The sequence below is a fragment of the Nycticebus coucang genome, chromosome 4 (genome assembly GCF_027406575.1).
Source record: "Nycticebus coucang isolate mNycCou1 chromosome 4, mNycCou1.pri, whole genome shotgun sequence".
Taxonomy (NCBI): domain Eukaryota; kingdom Metazoa; phylum Chordata; class Mammalia; order Primates; family Lorisidae; genus Nycticebus; species Nycticebus coucang.
This window is the reverse complement of record NC_069783.1, coordinates 26,493,812-26,516,195: the sequence shown is the minus strand read 5'-3', so window position 1 is coordinate 26,516,195 and position 22,384 is coordinate 26,493,812. Positions and strand designations below refer to the sequence as shown.

The window sequence follows — 22,384 nt, the reverse complement described above, 5'->3', positions numbered from 1 at the left end:
GCACCAGCAGACTGAGCGAGCATATGACCAGGCACGACCACAGAGACAGGCTTTCAAAGGCCAGAGATGAAAATAATTCAGCCCTTGCTAAAAACATCTGATGGCTGCGTCGTACAAAGGCATATTTTGGTTTGGTATGTAATTTCCTCACTACTTAAGTGCAAAAAGTATATCAGAATTGAATTCTAGTGCTCTTTCTAAATGGGAGCTGAGTCACAGGTACCTCGATGCTGTGTCTGCAGACTAAAGTGGATGACTCACATCTGTAAAATTCTGAGAGAAAGTACCAACCGACCCTTGCTTAGTCATCTTTTGCGTGGATGCTGGGTTGGTTCATGAGCTCTGTAAACTATAATGAGCGATCTAGCCTTTTACCATCTCTTTATTCTTTTCTAAACAGTACAAATTACATCTCTAAAAATAACTTCATCTACGCAAGTGAGTCACTTTAACCTAACAAGCTTCTACAAGTTACCCAGCTAAATTGTAATATTTACTCATGAAGGTACAAATCATGTTGTCATATTAGCCCCCCCCTTTTTGAGATCAAGATTTGTTAGACATGAGAAAGAGAATTTCATACAATGTTTTAAAGAAAATATGGCTTACTTCTAACCTTTGACATGGGCAGAGGTTGGAATGTGGGTGGAGGAAGGAATTCTTTGAAAACTATTTCTAATAGTTTATGAAAAGTAGAATTTAAATATTTTAGGCTAAAGATTAATCAAAGACTCTGAAGTTTTCTTTTAGTGAGGGGCACTTATGGGTATTGAAAGAGAAGTATCAGTAATTCTTTTTACTTTAAAATCCTGAGCTGTGAATTTATGACAAAAGACTCAGCCATGCTATGTATTACATATATAGTATATATTAAATATTAATCTTTGCTCTCCCAGGGGCTGATCATTCACCACACCCTGAATTCTCTAGACACACAACTAAGCTTTGGTACTCCACCCGTTTACTGTGTAGCTTTCCAAACCTCAGGCCTGCCCGCTGGTCTTTAACTTGCCTTTCTGGGCCTGGCGTTACAGCTCTCACCAGCCCCACCCCAGGCCTGTTCCAGTTAGGCAATAAGTACAATGAACCCAATGGAGGGAAGAGCAGGTTACCTGCACGGGGCTTATACATTCATAAATTAGGCAATATTGAAATATCAAAGCACTGTTAATCTACACTCTGGCTTTAGCTAGAAGAGAAGGATTCCTCATCTGTGTTTGGCCAAGAATGGAATTACTAATACCAGTAGGCCTAGAAAGTTTCCACTGCTGTTTCAGCTTCTCCTTTGAGATCAGACTCCTTGGCTTCATCCAGATGGCCATGTGAACGATCTCTCCCAGTGCATGGGGAGAGAAAGATGAAATCACTGATCCATCTGAAAATTCCCCAGGAAAGGGGCTGCATAGTCTACTTCCTGGCTTCAACCAGGGACAGAGGCTGAGTCACCCAAATCCCTCAAGTGACTCCTGCTCACTTGACTTCTACCAAGTAGGTCAGCTGGAGTCACCTGAGTTCTGCTCTCCGTCCTCGTGGGCAGCTCCTCCTCTAGCGGCACCTACTGCAGCAGCCTGCTGTGTCTGGTCTCTTCTCTGAAGTCTCCACTAACTCAGCCTCAGTCCCAAGCCCCAGCCATGGCCTGGGTACTACCTGCAGCTCTCCTTGATGTCGACATGCCACTGAGGGCTCTGCCACACTCCAGCTCTGCTCTGGGACACACAGTTCCCTTGTTGCTCTTTCATTCTACAAGCTGGACATTATGCCCTCATTTGCAAAATGGTAACACTATCTCTCAAGGTTTATGAGGAAAAGAAACTCTGCTGTCCCACTTCAGTAAGTGGTTGCTGAGCCCCGCTAAGTACCCAACACTGTGCCAGGAACTAGAAAAAATCATTTAAAACATGGGCCAGGCATGGTAATAGTAACATGGGCTCATACTTATAATTCTAGCACTTTGGGAATTCAAGGTAGGAGGATCACTTGAGCCCAGGGGTTGAAATCAAGCTGAGCAACATAGCTAGACCCCTGTCTCTACAAAAACAAACAAACAAACAAACAAAAAAACTAAAAAATTTAGCTGGGTATGGTGGTGTGCACCTGTAGTCCCAGCTACTCAGGAGGCTGAGGTTTGAGGATCACTGGAGCCCAGGAGTTTGAGGTTACAGTGATTTGTGATCATGCTAATGTACCCTAGCCTGGGTTATAGATCATGACCCTGTCTCTCTAAAAAGAAAAAGAAACCCCCAAATTTAGACTTAGCCTTGGACCTTGATTACATGGTAATTAAAGAACCATCCAAGATGATTTATACTAAAGTCCTGCAGTTCATTATTCAGACCAAGTGTTACTGGGGTGGGATTGCTCAGGTTAGAGAGCAAGCAGAGAGGGAGACAGGTTTGGAGAAATAGTGCAAGGACAAGAAGGTTGAGGAGACAGCAAAGAGGGCCAACAAAGAGGCTAAAGCTGAGTGGGAGAAGCCAGACTGGATCCCATCTCATGGACTCAGTCTGCGGTAAGGCTGAACCCAGTTTTCCAGCTGAGTGCTGACTCTGGGTTCTTGACTTCAGTGTGGGTTCTTCTGACTCTAGGTAGTGCTCCAGGCTCACTGTGCTGCTGTGTGTCAGACCTATCTATGGGGCTGTTTTTAAAACACACAAGTTCAGCAATCAAACCTCCCTCTACCCCTTTTTGGTTCACAACGGAGGGTGGGGAGAGGAGAAAGCCTGCGTCAGGATTTTTCAAGGCTCGACAGCTTCTGATGCACAGTCCTGGCAGGAACCTCTGCCCTGCCCTGCTCTGCACAATGTGGGGCTGAAGTGGACGGAGGGCAGAAGAGAGGAAAAATGACCCAGCGTTCCCAGGTGTGGAGCCTCACTTCGCAGGGCCTGGTCCTGCTCCTGCTCCTAAAATCTGGGTGGAGAGATGCTCAGTCCAGTGACTGGGGGAGAACTGCCTCCCCGCAGGGATGTCGTTACCAGCTCCATGAGCCTGTGGTAGCTCTTATCTTCTATCCTTAGTAGCCGCAGAAATAAGTTCCCTGGCCTGCCAGAAGACTGGCTGCGAGCAGTGTGGCCACGGACAACTCCAAGTGAGGACAGGCACTGCTGGGTGACAGAGCACGACCCTGCAGCTCCGTCTCTCCACCTGATGCCCTGGCCTTGTCGGTCCAAAGGTTAGTGACGTCCCGTGAATCCCTCCCCAGCTCTCTCAGGCAGCGAGAGGTGCTTCCTTCCGACTCCCACAAACCTGGATGCCCCCATCCCACTCTGGCTTTCTTGGCCTCACGGACGTTCCTCCCGAGGCCAGCAGGCACCATCTTGCATCACCTTGTACCTCCGACCTGGGAGAGGCTCAATAACTGTTTGTTTACTCTGTGTGGAGCTCCCGAGTCTGCAAACTCTGTTCAATACCTTTCTGTAACATTCCCATGGCCCTCCGAAGCAAAAATACAAACTTCCACCAAACCACACCTTCATTTGGCTGCAAGTTTGAATCCCTGCATTAAGCCAAGTTTGCCTTCCTCTTATCTTTGAGTCTTTACCTAATCAATAGGTTGTCCCTTTTGTTACATGGGGTTACACCCTCACCCCCACTTTCCTCTCCAAAGCTACAAGTTTTAAAGGATTTTTGCCTTAATGTCCATATCTAAATTAACTAAACATAGCTGATACATTTCTAAACCTAAAACAAAAAAACTTGATATTTCATTGAACTTTTATAACTGTATCATGGATAAGTGCTTAATTTCTATTAGTCTTTTGAATTTCAGTTCTGAACACTGTATGGTCACAGACCTCCACTGCTGCTTTTGTGAACAGTAAACTGGTCTAAATACTAGAAAGAATCTGTTGTCTCCTGTTCATGTACGATATCTCACTTCAAAGTTCAACCTTAAGACTGCCCCCTCTTGGATGCTTTGGATGCTTTTCCAAGGGAATTGTCCCAATTCTCAAGCAGCGAATGCAACTCTCTTCCTCAAAATGTAATTGTATCTATCCCATTTGTACTCTCTTCCCCTCTCACACACACCAACTGAAAGTTAATGCCCTTGAAAGTAGGAACCACCTCTGAATCCCACCATGCACCTTGTGCTGACTGAGTGATCATCAGGGATAATACTGATCAGTATAAATGCCATAAGCTCAGGCATAAATACATACATACAATGAAACTTAAAACCCATTAGGGGAGGTGAGAGGGGGCCAGGGGTAATGGTATATGGCACACCTCTCGGGGGGTGGGACACAGGTAGAAGGACTTTAAAAGGCAAAAGATTGTTTCTTGTACCCTCAATGAATTCCCAAAAATAAAACAATTAATTAAAAAAAATTTAAGAAAACTCTCCAATAAAATAAAAAAGCAAAAGATTTGGATGATCTGAAGAGAAACCAGGGTATAAGAGGGATTTTAGCTAACAAACGCAATCAGTGTAACCTAATTCTTTGTACCCTCAATGAATGCCAAACAATAATAAAAAAAAAAGAACCCATTTTAAAGCTACCATTTTGAAATTAATATGCAGTCTTGCAGTATTACATCATACAGTAAACCTGCCTGGTTTGCTGTTTCCCTTTTAATGAATGACTCCATAAAACATGGATTTGAGGTAATATAGGCCTTCTGTATTAATTTAAAGTCCTTTTCAAAACCATGGGATTGCTTCTGGTTGGATATGTCAAGAGAATACTCACTGTAAAGGGCATGGATAGTTAAGAGGCTTGTGTTCTTCACAATTCGCTGACAATTTGATCTCTCAAAATTTCTTTCTTAGAAAACTATTTGAAGTTTCTTAGAAATTATTTGAAGATTGTGACCGAGTCACATCACTGCAGTTGGAAGCATGGCTGTCACTGTGAAGGCCCAGGGAATGAGAAGAGAGCATGTTGGTTCACTGCCTGGGTGGGGAAACTTTGAAGGAACAATCCCTAACGTGGCAGGAAGTTGGCCTGGTGGCAGGTGGTGGCTCTGGTGCAGCTAGAGGCCTAACCAAATCAAACACACTCAACTATCACACATCCATGAAAATCTCTATTTGGAACGATATGTGAAAAATCCTAAGACCTTGAGCCCCTGTTCTTCTGAAGAAGCTCACATATGTGGGCCAGTTGCCTCTTTTTATCTCAATGTAGTGTCAGACAACTTTAGCATTCCCCTGAGCTCTAGCTGTGTTTATGGATAGCCATCTCGGAAACTGGGAGAACCAAGCAAGATACTCCATCTCTCTTTCGCCCCCCCAAGGCTCTGAAACACAATCTGTACATGTCAACTCAGTGTGTCTGCATCCCCTGCAGGCCTGCCTCCAGGGAGAGGTAAGATCTTACCACGGTAATGATAGAGAAATAAGAGCATTACATCACTGTGTAAGATAAAGCAAGGCGAACAGTTTAAATCTAGTTTAAACCAGAGAGTTTAAATCTAGACATTTGAGATCTGGTTTAACTTTAGTTTTGCATTTACCACCTGCTAGATCTTAGGCAAGTTACTAAATTTCTCTGCTTTCTACCTTTGCAGTTGTAGAATGGCACTCCTGATTTTTATCTTGCAGTGTTTCACAAACAAGAGCTATTAGTGGGATTTGGACTGAGGACTTACACTCTTTCTCTTCTGCAGAAACAGCAGAACATAAACAGAATGAAGGAATAGTCATGCCACCTGGGTGAACACCAGGTTGACTCTTGGTTCAGGAAAGACAATATTGGTATCTGGTTTAGGTACAATTAAATATATGAGCAATAGTAGCAGCAGCCAAAGCAGGTCTCTTCAAAGCATAAAGAGCACACAGAGGGTGAACATAGGTGCCAGATACCACCACTTAAAGAGCTCATTCCTAGATCTGGATTCCTAGATTTTAAGAGATAATTTAGATATTACTTTTCTTGTATGATATGATCATTTTCTGATTTTAAGTTTTATGAGGGAGGAATCATATCTTACTCATGTACCGGATACAGTGCCTGGCCCAAGCTAGGTGGATTATTTTATTTCAAGAAAGTAATTTCTAATTAAATTCTAATAGTGAACTTAACAGTTTCCTAGCATACAGTAATGGAAAACAGAACTCATGCTATAAATAATACCAATGCAATATCTCTTCCAGCATTTTCCTAACACGGGTATATAACCAAGCACTACTAGTCCAATATTATTCGAGCCACTGATGTGATTTTTAATGTAAAAAAAAAATACAAGAAAAAAAATCTCAAAATATCTCAAGATTATTTTTACTGAACAGCCTACGTTTGTTTTTAATCTTTCCACAGCCCATGTTCACATCTGTGGCCTCCCTTTTATGGGCTCTGGAGCTATAAATCTGAAAGAAGATAGATAAGGCAGGAACCTTGTTAAACAAGATCCCCACCAAAATGACAAACATTCAAACAGGAGTGGCCTGCCTTTATCTCGTCACCACCCAGTTTTGACAGAGTCTGTTTCCCTTTTACAAAGGGTTTGCTGTCTGAGAAGTGACCATTTCACCCAGGAGACCAAAAGTCACTCCTAAGCTAGGTATTTCCCAAAGGAGTTGTACTGTATGTTCCAGAGTGTGGCTGCTAAGCTATCTGGGTTGCAATAAAATGCCTTGATTTTTATCTCTGGCTGGACAGACTGGACAGATTGTGTTTTTTAATAACCTCAGTCCATTTCCCTGGAAATATGGGTATGTGGCCATATGATGACTCATTCTGGGTGCAGAGAGCACAGAATCCCCTGCAGAAGCAAAGGCTAAAACTTCTGAGATGGAGAAGAGAAGGTGGAAGGGAGAGAGTGAGAGAAAAGAACAACCCAGAGGACTATTCTGGGTTGATTATTTACAGACAGTGTGACAGCAACAGATAAGGGATAGACCACTGTGGCTGGCAACTATTACTGTGGCGATTTTCTTTTTTTGGGGGGCTTTCATTTTAAGATAAAAGAGACTGGACATATTTATTAAGTAACGGGTTACCCTGGAAGTTGTGCATGAACTTCTGGTAATAAATGCATAACAATTATTTGTTTGTTGGAAGTCTCAGGTTTTGTTTGAGGAAATGCTGGATTTTGTTACATTTTTGTAGGCAGAAGGTACTCTCAAAGGGATGGTATTCAGTAGATTTAGATATGTACAACTTGCCATTCCTGGAGAAGGATCACAATATAGCTTTGCAGGATTTCTCTGTAGGGAAATAATCTCCACGGCAGCCATCAAGACACACTGCACACTAAGATTCTGAAGATGATTGAGTCCATGGATGAACACAACTGACTTATATAAACTGCAGAGAAATTTAAGGCAATTGCAGGAGAAGCAGAAAAAATTATGACCAGAGCACTGGGGTTGATCCAAACCAATGGGGGCCAGTATCTGTGATCTTAGGTAGACCTAGCCCCAAAGTGGGTCACTCTCACAGTGTTAGGAAAACCAGTTAATAAAAATTACCTTTGAAAATGATGGGTCTGTTCCTTGTTACGTTCTTATCACTAACAAAGATTCATTTCTATTACTATTAAGTTTCAGTTCATTCTTTGAAAAATGATTAGGCAATGTTTGACACGTGCCAAATAATACTGGTAACACATATTTACATTCAAAAGAAAGGGAACGTGCCTGAATATACACTCCCTCTCTCCCTCCTCTCTCAGCCATACCCACTGTCCTGAAATGCCTATTTACCACTCCGCCTTTTAAAAAAACATGGCTTTAATGCAGATTTCTGCATCTCTACATGATAATTATCTGGTTTTGTTTACTTCTGAGCTTTCTATGTAAAAATTCTATCATATGGTATGTCTCTTGTAACTACCTTTTTTTCAGTCAACATTAGATTTCATCTGTATTGCGGGTATAGTTTGTCATTTTCACAGTTGTATAATAATGTGAATTTAACACTCTTTATCCATTCCCCTGCCAAGGAACATTTGGGTGTACCATGCCACCATGACTACACTTTACATGTGCTCATCAACGGTTCTTCCTTTTCCTCCTCAGCCTAGCCAAACACAGTTCCCAGCCTTCCTGCAGTGAGGTGGAGACAAATGACGGACTTCTGACCAGTGCACTGAGTGCGGGAGGGATAAATGCCACTTCCTGACCTGACCCTTACCACCCTGCCATGCTGCCCTGAAGCAGAGGTATGGGGGAGGATGCCAAGGCCACAGGAAATGGTGGAGCCACTAGACAGAAGGTGGTCCCAGAATGCCCACCTGAAGCACAGTCCTCCTTCACCCCTCATGACCACCAATGAACTGATACCACTGGAAATAAACCTTGGCTGAGTTAGCTGCAGAGATTGCGGTGACCTAGTATAGCCGGTAATCAGCCTTTCCTGATTAATACGAACTCCACTTCACAATACAGTAAGGGTGTATTGTGTTTGTGTGTCTACGTGTGCATGAGACCGGGTTAGGGTTGGGATGGGGAAAGCCTCTACCTCTCACATTTATAAGGGAGGATGAGAGAGTCGTGGTGATAAAATGGCACCACAAGGGATCCTTGCAGTGATGTAGTTGTTCTGCTTTTTGACTGTGGCAGTGTCAATACCCTGGTTGTAGATATGTGACCATCTTGGAGGAAGTGGGTAAAGGGTGCACAGAATCTCTCTACATTATTTCTTACACTTACATGTGAATCTACAACCATCTCAAAATAAAAAGTTTTTAAAAACCACAAAAGACTGTATGGTAAGTATGGAGAAGTGTTAACAAAACCAAGGAAGGCATTTTTCCCCTTGTGTTTGGAAGACAGAGAAATGAAGTACGATCAAGTACAAAGCACAGCTCTTAGACCCAGATGTGAGACTCGGCATCAACCCTTGGTTTCCTCTCCTTAAAAACAAGGACAATTATTGTCCTACCGCTAACTTCATAGAGTTCTGGGAGGTTCAAATTAAATGAGATGGCAAATGGGAAAGTACTTTGAAATAAAAGAAGGGAGGGGTTGGGGAGGGTGAGTGGAGGGAGGGTATTTGGCGGGATCTCACCTAATGTACACAATGCAAGGGTACGTTTCAAATCAAGTAAGAGTATATTATAAATGCTGTACCACAAAAATAAGTAAACGAGGTGATGGTTATGTTAATTAATTCAAGCATTCCACATTACATATCAAATCATCACATCATACCCCATAAAGGTATACAGTTGTGATTCATAACAATTAAGTTCTAAAAAAATTGGGAGATACTAAAAAAACAAAAAGAGACAATTGTAATAATAACTGGGGAGTAACAGGAACATAATCAAATCCCACTTAAATGAATTAATGAAGAGCTGCCAAGCTGCAAGTGCTGCACCTTCATCGTAACTCAGTGGCCAAGACTGAGGGGTGGTTAGGAATTGCACACTTTTGATAAGAAGACATCAAAAGTACTTGCTCCTGGTGCAGACAGGGTGTGCAATATGCTACTTTTCATGTAAGAAAGAAGAAAATTAAGAATATATACTTGTATTTATTTTATTTACATAAAGAAACTGAAAGGCTGCGTTTAAAAAACTAACAAAAGTGACAAAGAGAAAGAATAGGGTGGATTGAGCAGGGGTAAGGAACTTTTCATCTTGTGAATTTAAAAAAATTAGGTGAATATATTGCCTATTCACACAATAAAACAATAGAAATTTAAAAAGAACATTTTTTAGGGAGGGTCCTTATATTTTGCATGTGGGTTGGAGAGGGGAAGCCATTTTTTGTTTTTCTCAAAACTTTAGTTCCAAGATTATGAAGTTAGCTGAGAGCCATCACTAGGGCGTATGCCAACACGCATGTATGTCTGCGTGTGTATGAATGAGCCCGCACATGCCAGAGAATTGTGGCCAAGCCCTACTTCCTTCCTGTCCCCCAAAGCTGGAGATGCCGAGGAGTCATGAACAAAGAGAGACCACTGCAGCAGCCACCCTTGCTTCTCAGTTTTCTGTCCCTTAGGTCACTTATTAAAGAATACCCAACTGATTTAACTGTATTATTACCTTATATGGGGAAGCTGCCGCTGGCCTACTACACTTTACAGGACAAAATAGGCGAAATAGGAGAAATAGGAGCTGCAGTCCTTACTCCCTCTCGTCACTATACCTACTTGTCAGTACAAGTCACATGTAGCTTCACTATCTCTCCAAGTACCAAAGTAAAATCCAGGTTGTGTCAAAAGACTTTCTAGTTTTTACAAGTATTAAACTTTAAAAAGCTGAACTCAAAAAGCAATTCTTTCTGGTTGTATTAGTTTTCTGTAGTCCCATATTCTCCAGAATAATGGAAACAATGAACAATGTTGGAGAAAACTGGCTGTGAACACTGGAGTTCAGAGTCTTTCTGTTTACTCTGTAGAGCCAGTGTTTGATCTTGGGCTATTCATCTTCCAGAAGAGTGATTTTCAAGTGGTGTGCCACAGCACACTAGTGTGTTGTAAGAGGATCTTAGGTGTGCCGTGAACAATTTTAAAGGTCATTAATTAAATTATTTTCAAAAGAACTTCAAAACTCGGTAAGTATATTCATTTTTTTTCTCTTTACTTTTTGGTCAACATAATTTAAGTGTGCCAGGGAAATTAAACTATAGGTTCAAGTGTGCTGTGAGATAAAAAAAAAAAGGTTGAAAAACACTGTTTCAGAAGAATGGGTCTTTTGAAGTATTCTATCCCCTTGGTTAGAGGCAGACTGAGTATGTTTTCAACAGTGTTCAAGTAATATCCCATTGGAATGGGTTCTACCTTCTCACAGATGGTTTGTGGTGGAACAGTTTGAACTGAAGGCTTTGGTCCACTCCATTCTTTCAACATAATACAAAAGCTATGCCATTTGCAGATGGTTTTGTTGAGACCACAATTCATTTCTGAGGTCTCAATCAAACAAGAGCTTAAGAATAAACTACCCAAATTCTTTTAATTTGTTTGACATAAGAGACAGTTTACAATACATATGAGGTTTATGAGCATGCGGCCAAATAAAAAATGAGAAACATTAGCATAGCCAATGAGATTAAAAAAAAAATAAAAGATATCCTAGCACTCTCGGAGGCCGAGGCAGGTAAATTGTCTAAGCTTAGGACTTTGACACCATCCTGAGCCAAAGTGAGACCTCATCTCTAAAATAGCCGGGCATTGTCGCCAGTGCCTGTAGTCCCAGCTACTCAGGAGGCTGAGGCAAGAGAATCACTTGAGCCCAAGAGTTTGAGGTTGCTGTGAGCTATGTTGCCACGGCACTCTACCTAGGGTAACAAAGTGAGACTGTCCCGCCGCCCCCCCCCCCCAAAAAAAAATTCATTGGGAAAAGCCTCAGGTAATGTAAGTACAAAAGCTTTACGAGTTACTCTAGAAAAACTGCTCTATTCATCTCTAGATCTTTGGTATTCAATATGGTAGCTGGCATAAAGGATATGCTCAAATTTTCTTCTCACCTGGGAGTACAAAAAAGATAAACCCTGTCTCCACAAATATCAAGGCCTGTAAAGCTAAGTAAGATTCCTTGTCTAACTTGAAAGACTAGCTGAAAAGATGCACAGAACTAAATTTGTATCTTTACCGGGAAACAAAGCTGAACAGAGACAATGGTTTAGATCAGAGATTGCTGGGTAGATAGCATTTAAAATGTGAATGCAATTGCTAGTGCTCTGCCTTCAATCACATGGACAGATTCCTTTATGTCATTATCCTCACTAGGTTCACCTGTATGCAAAGTTTGCTGATTACTGGAAGATACTATGGTTTCCCTGGAGATGGGGAATCCTTAATCCATCTTTTCAACACAAGGGAGAGTTCAAAAGACTCACAGTACAAAGAGGCAGCTTCATAGCTGGGAGTATCACAGGTAACACTGGGGAACCTGTGCACATTGGCAGAAAGGAAGTAGAAATTTGAGTCCCTACCCATCAAGGGCAGGGAGGGTGGAATCTTCCTGACCATAAACATAGCTAGGGTCCTCTAACTGTTCTAGAAGAGGCAGTATAGTAGTACTGTGCTCCCCAACCCCCTTCAAATCATCACACTTTCTGGAAAATGGTGCTGTTTTATGGTGTACTGGAAAAGGTGGAATTATGAATTATGAATGAATTCATAATGTGAATTCCATATGTGAATGAATTCCATAAATGAATTATGGAATATTATGCAGCCTTAAAGAAAGATGGAGACTTTACCTCTTTCATGTTTACATGGATGGAGCTGGAACATATTCTTCTTAGTAAAGTATCTCAAGAATGAAAGAAAAAGTATCCAATGTACTCAGACCTACTATGAAACTAATTTAGGACTTTCATATGAAAGCTATAACCCAATTATAACCTAAGAATATGGGGAAGGGGGAGAGGGAGGAGAGGGGAGGGGGGAGAATGGGCAGAGGGAGGGTGACTGGTGGGATCACACCTATGGTGCATCTTACAAGGGTACATGTGAAACTTACTGGATGTAGAGTGTAAATGTCTCAACACAATAACTAAGAAAATGCCAAGGAAGGTTATGTTAACCAGTGTGATGAAAATACGTCAAATCGTCTATAAAACCAGTGTATGGTGCCCCCTGATTGCATTAATGTACACAGCTATGATTTAATAATAAATAAATAAAAAATATATATAGAAAAAAAAGTGGGTGAATCTGGCTGAGGTCATTGACTGTGGGCTCTGGCTCCCCTAGGGACAGAGGAGGTCAGTCAGTAGCCTACCTGTAGCCTATCCCTAATCCAGCAGTGTGGATTTGGAAGATTTAGTAAAGTTTCAAGAAGAATAGATCTGAAATCAGAAGGTCTTGGTTCAAATGTGTCACTCAACGACTGGCTACCAGAATCTGGCAAGTTACTTTATCTCTAGGCGTTTTCCTCTTCTATGAAATGAGATAGTAATAGTAAGTAGCCAGACCTCATAAGAGAGCTGTTGATTACATAGAATTATGAATGTAAAGCATTTAGCACAGTATTTTGCACATAGTGAATATTCAATAAATTATATTATTATTATTATTACTACATATATTTGAGGTCACCTCTTACCTCAGCAACATCTGGTAGAGAATGAATTAAATGGAGAAAAAAACATCAGGTTTATTGAGACCGAACAAAACTTGCCAATATGATGCCTGCCTAACAATGAAGTATATATACTTTTTACCTTTCTCATTCTTTTAATTGTGGCAAAATGTATAATATGAATTTTGCCATTTTAACCATTTCTACAGTGTACAGTTCAGTGGCATTAAGTGCATTCACACTGCTCTCCAACTATCACCACCATTCATCTCCAGAAATTATCCATCACCCCAAACTGAAATGCTATATCCATTAAACACAATTTCACATTCTCCCTCCCCACCAGCCCCTGATAACCACCATTCTGCTTTCTATCGCTATGAATTTGACAGTTCTGGTTACCTCAGATAAGTGCAATCATACAGTGTTTCTCCTTTTATGAGATGAATTGTGTTTTGATATCCCTTTCAGTTTGGAATTTAATCCCCAAAGCCTCTTTAAGTATATCCTAGGTCAGACCATCTCAAGAATATGGACCAAATCAGATCCCTTCCAGGGTGAAGTATGACTGGACAAAAGGGACGGGCAGGCCAAAAAGGCCAAATAGTTCAGAATCACCTGGCCTGAGATGGCCCAGGTTGCAGCAGACTCCAGGATAAGCTGCGGAAAGCCTTAAGCACACATCTGTTCTGTGTGAATGTTCACTTGTTCATTCTTCACCTGGATGTCTACAGGCTCCTAAAACTCAACACCCCCAAAGTGGGCTCCACATTTCTAAATCTGCTCCTCCTAATACAATCCTTGCTTCAGCTGATGGCATCATCGGCTACCTTGATGTCTAAACAAGAAACCTGGAAATGACCCTAATCCTTCTTAGTCCCTCATCTTCTGCTCGGGATCCATCACTAAGTTTTGCTAGTTTTACTTCCAAAATATTTCTTGAAACATTTTTCTTCCCCTCCCTCCCTATTATGACTCTTCTAGTTCAAGTCTAATTATCTTTGGTCTGGACTAAGTTTTTGGGTTTCTGGTCCCCATTCCAAATCATCTTTTACGTAATACCAGAAACCCTATTTTTAAAAAGAAGTATATACGGGTGGTGCCTGTGGCTCAAAGGAGTAGGGCGCTGGCCCCATATACCGGAGTTGGTGGGTTCAAACCCGGCCCCCGCCAAAAAGTGCAAAAAAAAAGAGAAAGTATATGCCACTTCTCTACCAATCATTTTTCAAAAATTTCCTATTATTCATAGGATAAAGTCAAATTTGTCAGTGTGCTATGCAACGCTATATGCGTTTTGGCCTCTGTCTCTTTAGCTTAATCTCTCACTGCTCCTTTAAATCCACTAGATATTTGAGGAATCCTAAACCACTTACAGTTCCTCAAATATAGTCTATGGATTTCTTCTCTTCATGCCTTTGTTTATGCTACTCGTTTGTAGCATAAAGGAGCAGTGAGAGATTAAGCTAAAGAGACAGATTTCAAGACTTACTATAAAATGAAAGCACAGAAATATAGATCAATGGAACAGAATAGAGAATACAGAAATAGATCTTCCCAAGGTGTCAGAAATCAACTAACTTTTAACGGGAAAGGACATTTGCTTTTCAACAAATGATGCTGGAACATTTGGATTTTAGTAAGAAAACCAAAAAAAGGAACCATATCTTTCACCTCATACCACACACAAAAATTATCCTGAAATGAAACACAGACCTACATTTAAGACTGAAAATTAGAAACCTTCTAAAAGAAAACAATTTAGAAATTATTTGCAAACCTGATTAGGTAAGAAATTAAAAAGTGATAAAATAGACTTTATAGACTTTATCAAAATTAAAATTTTTGCTCTTTGAAAGGCACATTTGGGTGGCACCTGTGGCTCAGTGCGTAGGGCGCCGGCCCCATATACTGAGGGTGGTTAGTTCAAACCCAGTTCTGGCCAAACTGCAACAAAAAAATAGTTGGGCGTTGTGGTGGGCACCTGTAGTCCCAGCTACTCAGGAGGCTGAGGCAAGAGAATTGCCTGGGCCCAGGAGTTGGTGGTCGCTGTGAGCTGTGTGATGCCACGGCACTCTACCAAGGGCCATAAAGTGAGACTCTGTCTCCTCAAAATAAATAAATAAATAAAAAGAAAGAAAGGCACATTTAAGAAAATGAAAACGCTCTGCAAATATCTGCAGAATATGTGACTGACAAATGGCTTGTATCCAGATGTGTATAAAGTGCTCTTAACTCAAAAATATGATAACCCAATTAAAAATAGGGAAAATACATGAACAGACACTTCAGAAATTAACATATTAGGGAACTGTACATTAAAATAAGATTCTAACGTATTTCCTACAATGGCTAAAATTAAAAAGACTAACAATAGCAAGAGTTAGAAAGGATGTGGAAGACCTGAAAGCCATAGTTAGTAAGAAGTAAAAAGTCACAGCCTTTTGGGAAATAGTTGGGCAGCGTGTAACTGAGTTAAACCTACTTTTACTACATTTCCCACTCCCAGATTCTTACTCAAAAGAAATAAAAACGTATGTCCATATAAAGACTTGCACTTGAATTGTGTTCGAGGAGCATTATTCACTGTTTTTTTTTTTTTTTTTTTGATATAGTCTCACTCAATTGTTCTGTGTAGAGTACCATGGTATCATAGCTCATAGCTACCTCAAACTCTTGGGGTCAAGAGTTCCTCTTGTCTCAGCCTCCCCAGTAGCTGGGACTACAGGCACCCATCACCATGCCTGGTTAGTTTTTTTATTTTTAGTAGAGACGGGATCTTGTTTTGCTCAGGCTGGTATCAAACTCCTGAGATCAAGCAATCCAACCACCCCAGTCTCCCAGAGTACGCCCGACCCTAAGCATTATTCTTAATAGCCCCAAACTGCAAATAAAACAAATGTTCATCATCTATTAAAAGGATAAAACAATGGAATGGAAAAATGGAATACAGGTAGTCCCTGAGTTATAAACATCTGACTTATGTACAACTCACACTTACAAAAGGAGCTGTCATAGGTAGTAAATATATGTATCTGTTTTGATTTACATACAAATTTTACTTAAGAACAAACCTATAGAACCTGTCTGGTTCATAACCCAGGAACTGTGTGTACTACTCAGCAATAAATAAGAAGGAAACATCGACACTCATAGTAACATGGACAGATCTCAAAAACATCACTACGCTAAGTGAAGACTAAATACTGTGTGAGTCCACCTTTAAGAAATTCTATAAATTCTAAAACAGAATAAACTATAGTAACAGAAAGTGGTGTAAGTGCTTACCTAGGGTTGGAAGTCAGGAAGAGGGATTAACTGCAAAGGCACAGGAGTACTCTTTTTAAGGTAATAGAAATGTTGCCTTGACTGTAGTACTGATTCTATGACTGTGTGTGGTTGCCAAAATTGATTAATGTAGCACTTAAAATGGGCAAATTTTACTATATGTAAATTATACCTCAAAGAAGATGGGAAAAGCTGAGTGGGGTGGCTCATGCCTATGATCCTAGCACTCTGGAATCCTACCACTCTAGGGGGTGGATTGCCTGAGCTCAGGAGTTCAAGACCAGCCTGAGTAAAAGTGAGATCCTATCTCTACTAAAAACAGAAAAACTAGCTGGGCATTGCAGCAGGCACCTGTAGTCCCCGCTACTTGGGAGGGTGAGGCAAGAGAATCACTTGAGCCCAAGAGTTTAAGGTTGCTGTGAGCTATGATGCCACAGTACTCTAATGAGGATGACAAAATAAGACTCTGTCTCAAAAAAAAAAGAAAAAAAAAGACAGGAAAAAAATACTCCTCACAGATGCATGAAAGTCGAATTTGTACATTAGGAGGCATAGATATGCAAATGGAAAAGTTATTAAACTTTAAATTTGAGCATTATTTTCTAAAATTTTCTTTATGCTGAACATCAGTCAATACTGTAGGCCGGTATTGAGATGATGACAGTACAATACCGAACACATATTAACAATAATGTGTATAATGACTTAGAATCTTAGAATTGAGTCATGCAAACACAGACAATATTTAATAGGATTTTAAGAAACCTACTTCTTCTTTTTTTTTTTTTTGTGGCAGTTTTTGGCTGGGGCTAGGTTTGAACCCACCACCTCCAGCATATGGGGCCAGTGCCCCACTCCTTTAAGCCACAGGCGCCGCCTGAAACCTACTTTCTTTTAAGAGACCTATTTTGGTCTCTAACTCCTGGCCTCAAGCAGTATTTCCTAAATCAGCCTCCCAAAGTGCTAGGATTACAGGAGTGAGCTACTGCACTTAGCCTAAAAGAGTTTTCAAGATCTTTCTTTGATTAGAAAAACCCACTTTAGCAATCAGTTAACTCAATAATTTCAACTGAAAAGGAAGAAGCATACAACATGTATCACAGGGTACAGGGGGAAAAGAATCATTGTGTGATTGTACATCTGATTTTACAACCTTCCTTACCAGAAATCCTTTAAGGTCATGGAAATCCAAGGTATTCCAACAAAGAGGATATTCCCAATGAAGATTAAATTCGCAAAGTAGTGTTAGAAATTACAAACTGACTTTCTGAAAGTAAACTCTAAAGATAAAACAGAAGTTTCAATTTGAGTCAAAATAGTGACGGTGGTTGGTAAAGGACCAGAGCTCTCTGAGATGTAAATTGTGAGAAGGGTGTGCTGCATATGTAATCAAAAGATGAAAACCACTCTGCCTAGCAGACAGAGCTAACTACTTTCAAAGAAGTCCCAGGATAAAATGTTTAAAGTATCTAAAGGACCCAATAGTTCTCATAATTAAAATAAAAAGACATTTGGAAAGACTTTCCATTTTTTTTTTATCATATTGAACAATATACAGAGAGCAGAGACTGGTTTCACTTTTTATTTAAAAACAATTTTACCCGTTGCTTTGGCAGTTAAGACTAGAAATGGTAAATAAAACCGAGAATCTTTGTATTTGCCTGGCATGAGGTAAAGATGGTAATTCTAAAATAATATTATACTTTTATAGATTGGGTTTGAAACAAGTTATTATAACCATTATGATTTCTGCTTTAAATCACTTTCCTTGATTCTGATTTGTTCTTCAAATACATTCATTTACATAAAATGTGATTTGTATACAAAAAAGCAAGCAAGATTTGAGAAACATCACCGTTTCAGTTTTATAATTCTACAGCTAAATTTGTTTTTTAAAAATGCATACCTGACCTCTTTTCTCATCAACCAAACCAGAGGTTGACAAACTTCCTGTGTAAATGATCAAACAGTAAGTATTTTAGGCTGTATAAGCCCTATACTGTCTCTGTTGCATATTCTTCTGCTTTGTTTTTTTCTAACTTTTCTAATTTTTTTCTTAAAAAATGTAAAAACTATTTTTAGCTTGAGGGCCATACAAAAACAGGTTGAGGGTGGGATCTGGCCCACAGGCTGTAGTTTTCCAGCTTTTGTGGTATACTATTTTAAATGTCTTAAGGTCAAGCCTGAGTTATTTACTTATATTCCCTAATACCTAGCACAGTACTGAGAATGTACTAGGTTCTCAGTAAACTCAGATCTCAGTTAAACTGAATTAAATTAATTGGGGGTGGAGGCAAAGAAGAGAAAAAATGGTCAGGTTCAGTCTGGTAGGCACTGTACCAGGGAGACAAGGCTGACTTAGGGTCTGGGCTGGATGGCTCAAGGGGCCACTTACCAAGGATTATAGGTAATGAGAAGACAGCTTCTCATGTAGTCACAGATTATCTCACATGGCCTTGAAAATCACAGATCTCAGTACTCTCCTCTTCTAAGCAGCAACCCTGCTGCCATAGGCAGCTGCCTCTTGTGTTTACTTACAGTGCAGCTGACTGGGGCCCATGAAATAAGAGCGTATCTTCCCCCAGTGGTTGCTTTGGTCCTGCGTTGATGTGCCTTGCTAACAGGTTCTACTGCCAGCCAAGATTCTGAAAAGCGGCTGACTCAAAACATCTACCCCCAGAGGAAGAACAACTTGGCAAATGTAGAACTACCTACATAACTGCTATGAATAATTCTTCATGATGGACAGGAAGCATTTCCTGAAAACAGTTGCTGGATGGGAGCAAGTTTTGGATCCTATTGTGGTTCCAAGTCCTGAGACATGTTGATGATGAATGAATGAAGGAAGGAATAAATGGATGAAAAAGCTCCATGGGGAAATTTATAGTCATAGTCCCTACCCCAAAACTTTCAGAATGCCAGTATGTTGTAGTATCTCCTGAGAGATCCTAGTGTATGTGCAAGGCTTTCCCCTAAGGCAGCAGTTCTCAACCCACAGGAACTATATTAAAGGGCCACAGCATTAGGAAGGTTGAGAACCACTGCCTAAGGCATTCTTGCTTCTGGACATTCTGGCAAAATCTGAGGCCAGAGCTGTTTGTCTCAAGAGGGAAGTGGCTCTTTTTCCTAGCATCCAAAATGCTGTACTGATAGCTGTCTTCCTATTCCTGGGGAGAACAGAGAGGGAGGGGAGAGCACAGATGCTATTTTATGTCCTGCTAGGCTTCAACCTCCGTGAAGTAGTGGAGCCAGCCACAGGAGACTGGATCTATCTCCAGGCACTTCCTTCCTCCTTTTTCATGACTTGAGATTTCAGAATAATTCACTGCAATGTTCTTTTGTTCAGTCTCTGCAACCCCATATTTACCTCCTCATGATTGTGGAAGGAAAAAAGGGAACAAGTGGTCTCTTGGGCGTTGTAACCAAACAAGCAGATGCTTCCAAAGGAAGGTAAGTGTCAGCTGCTTAACTGCATGACTAAGTAAAACACATTATCTAACCAAGCTTCATTCAGAAGTAGCAAGTCCTACATTTTAGATAAGAAAGAAGCAAAAGGGTGGAAATAATTTATTTAAAGACAGGCTGTGAGTTAGTGACGGAGCAGGAAACAGCATCAAAGTCCCCTGATTCACAGACAAGGTCTTATCTGCCAGAAGAGCCAAGAGTGTGAGCAGTGATGCTAAGACAAGGAGCAAACAGCCTGGAGAAGAAAGGAATATGAGCCTTAGGAAATATTTTGAAAAAAGTAAATTAAGCAAATCCCAAGGTCCTTAGTAGCTGTTCTAATGTGTGCCTGGGGTGTGGTGGGGGTCTGTGTTTCTGAGGAAGGTACTTCAAAATGAAGTGAAAATTTACCTCTGGTACTCAGTTTTCAATGTCTGATGACTGGAGCCATAGAAGAGAGAAAGCAAAGAGGAGACTGTGGGAGGCCCTGACTGGGGTGCTTCCCTCCTCCACCTGCCCTATGCTACATGTCATGATGGTGACACGGTGCGTGACACCTTCACAAGGTGGTGACTGTTGGTCAATACCTAAAGGGCAGAATTTCTTTGCCTCTGGCTTGAAGACTACATTTTGCATACCAAATTACTATAGAATGAAGGTCTCATTTGGCTTGTAACTTAAATCTGAGACCACAGCTCCTTGGTTTTTATATAACCAGGAAATAAACAAAAGAGACTCTAAATTATCCATCAAGAAAAAGCGGGGCCAATGTTTACTGACTGAGTGACATAACACAACCACCATTTACGTGTGCCTGCTCTGTGGGAGAACCTCGAGAAGTGATGTTGTGGGTTCACTGAGGCACCGCCCCACCTTTGAGTTACATATTATGTATTATCAAAGCTGTATACCTTTCACTTAATAAGGATGATAACCAAATGATTGTAGCAGGAATGTTTTGAGTAATTCTGCAAGTTTTGAGGCTTGATAATGTGGGAGATACTTTGAAACAGAAATCTCTTTAGGGTTTCTCTAGCCTGGAAACACTGACATTTTGGATTCAATAATTTTTTTGTGAGGGGCTGTCTTGTGCATTGCAGGATGTTTACCTACGTCACTGACCTCTACTTGCTAGATGTAAGTAGCAACCTCCATGCCTACGGCCGATTGTGACAATCAAAATGTCTCTAGACATTGCCAAACCTCCCCTAAGGGGTAAAAATCACTCCATATACATATGTTAAAGTAAAAGATAATAAGTCAGGACAGTAAAAGTTCTTGGACTGATTATTACATGTGGTTCAGAACATTTTAAAATGTATGCTGACATGCTGATAGCAAAAATATACTCACTGTGTACAAGAAAACAAAAATCTTTCCACATCAGCAGCAGAGTGAGTTTTGTAAAGCCTTCTGCATCATATTCCACGACACCTCTAAGTAACAAAAACATACACACACAAACAAAAAACCCTCATAAAAATAAGGTATAAAAGAGATGACACCAACTAAAGAATATATTCATGAAGTCAAGGTCATTGAATCTCAGATGTTACTGTAGGAAGGGCTGGAGATTTGGAATGAGAGTATCTAGGGTCAAGTCCCAGCTCTGCCATTTACTATCATTATGGTCCCAAGCAAATCACTTAACCTTTGCAGCCTCAGTTTCCTCATCTGCAAAACAAGTATAATAATATTTGCAAACTTCATTACAGGGTTGTGAAAAACAAGTAAGATAAATCATCAAATGCTATACAAACATTAGCTATTAATTGTTAGTAAAAGAACAAATTAAGAAATCAGATCAGCAATGGCACTATAACGTCAAACATCAGCATACGGTCTGTACAGGGACTGCTAAGCCTCACCTTCACTGGCCACTAAACAGTAACAAGCAATGGCAGTATTATTCAATTCAGGATTATAGATTACTTTTCTTCCAGAGTACATGGAATCCTTTCACTTGTGTTGCCTTGTCCTCCCCACTGGGCTCAAGATAAAAGTAGCAACATGAGATAGGTGGATGCTGGCCTCAGATGGAAGATGCATACCTCATGTATCAAGGGGGAACCCTCCTGACCACTGAAGGGGCTGGTAGGATTCATCTCATCCATTTCCCTCAAGAGCTGAGTGTGTAGAGCAGGGGTCCTCAAACTGCGGCCCACGGGCCACATGAGGCTGTGTGATTGTATTTGTTCCCGTTTTGTTTTTTTACTTCAAAATAAGATACGTACAGTGTGCACAGGAATTTGTTTGTAGTTTTTTTTTAAACTATAGTCCGGCCCTCCAACGGTCTCAGGGACAGTGAACTGGCCCGCTGTTTAAAAAGTTTGAGGATACCTGGCCTAGAGGAATGCTGCCAAGATGTGACAACACCAACCACATAATGAGGACAGAAATGATTTTCTTTCTCAATCATACAAGGGGGATTTTGATATCCTTAGACGCCTTTTCCTTGGCTAAACCAGGTCACTGATACTGATGACCTTCCAGATTAAGCAAGGAGCAGTTGTCCTCCTTGTAAAGGCAAAGGAACTAAGATACTAAAGGCTAAGTGATCTGCTCAAAGATGGTTGGTACAGCACACAGATTTTAAGTCAACAATTCTAGTTAACAATATATGTTTCTATGAAATTTATAATTAATCGAATATGTTATAACACTGATATCTAAACTTTTTAGATTCTGTGTCCTATAGGCCAAAACAACCACATAATTGTCTACATACAGTATACAT

General features: G+C 40.6%; 1 protein-coding gene across 3 annotated transcripts in view; it reads right to left on the bottom strand.

Annotated features, from left to right (window-relative positions):
- The window catches only part of BABAM2 (BRISC and BRCA1 A complex member 2), a 474,143-nt gene that overhangs the window by 53,869 nt on the left and 397,890 nt on the right, over positions 1-22,384 (bottom strand). For 2 of the 3 annotated variants that reach the window (XM_053587206.1, XM_053587205.1), the window contains exon 10: positions 21,001-21,083. The exons of the other annotated variant lie outside the window; for it this stretch is intronic. In XM_053587206.1, coding sequence (XP_053443181.1) covers positions 21,001-21,083 — 83 coding nt within the window. The remainder of the gene's footprint in view (positions 1-21,000; positions 21,084-22,384) is intronic. 3 annotated transcript variants of the gene reach the window in all.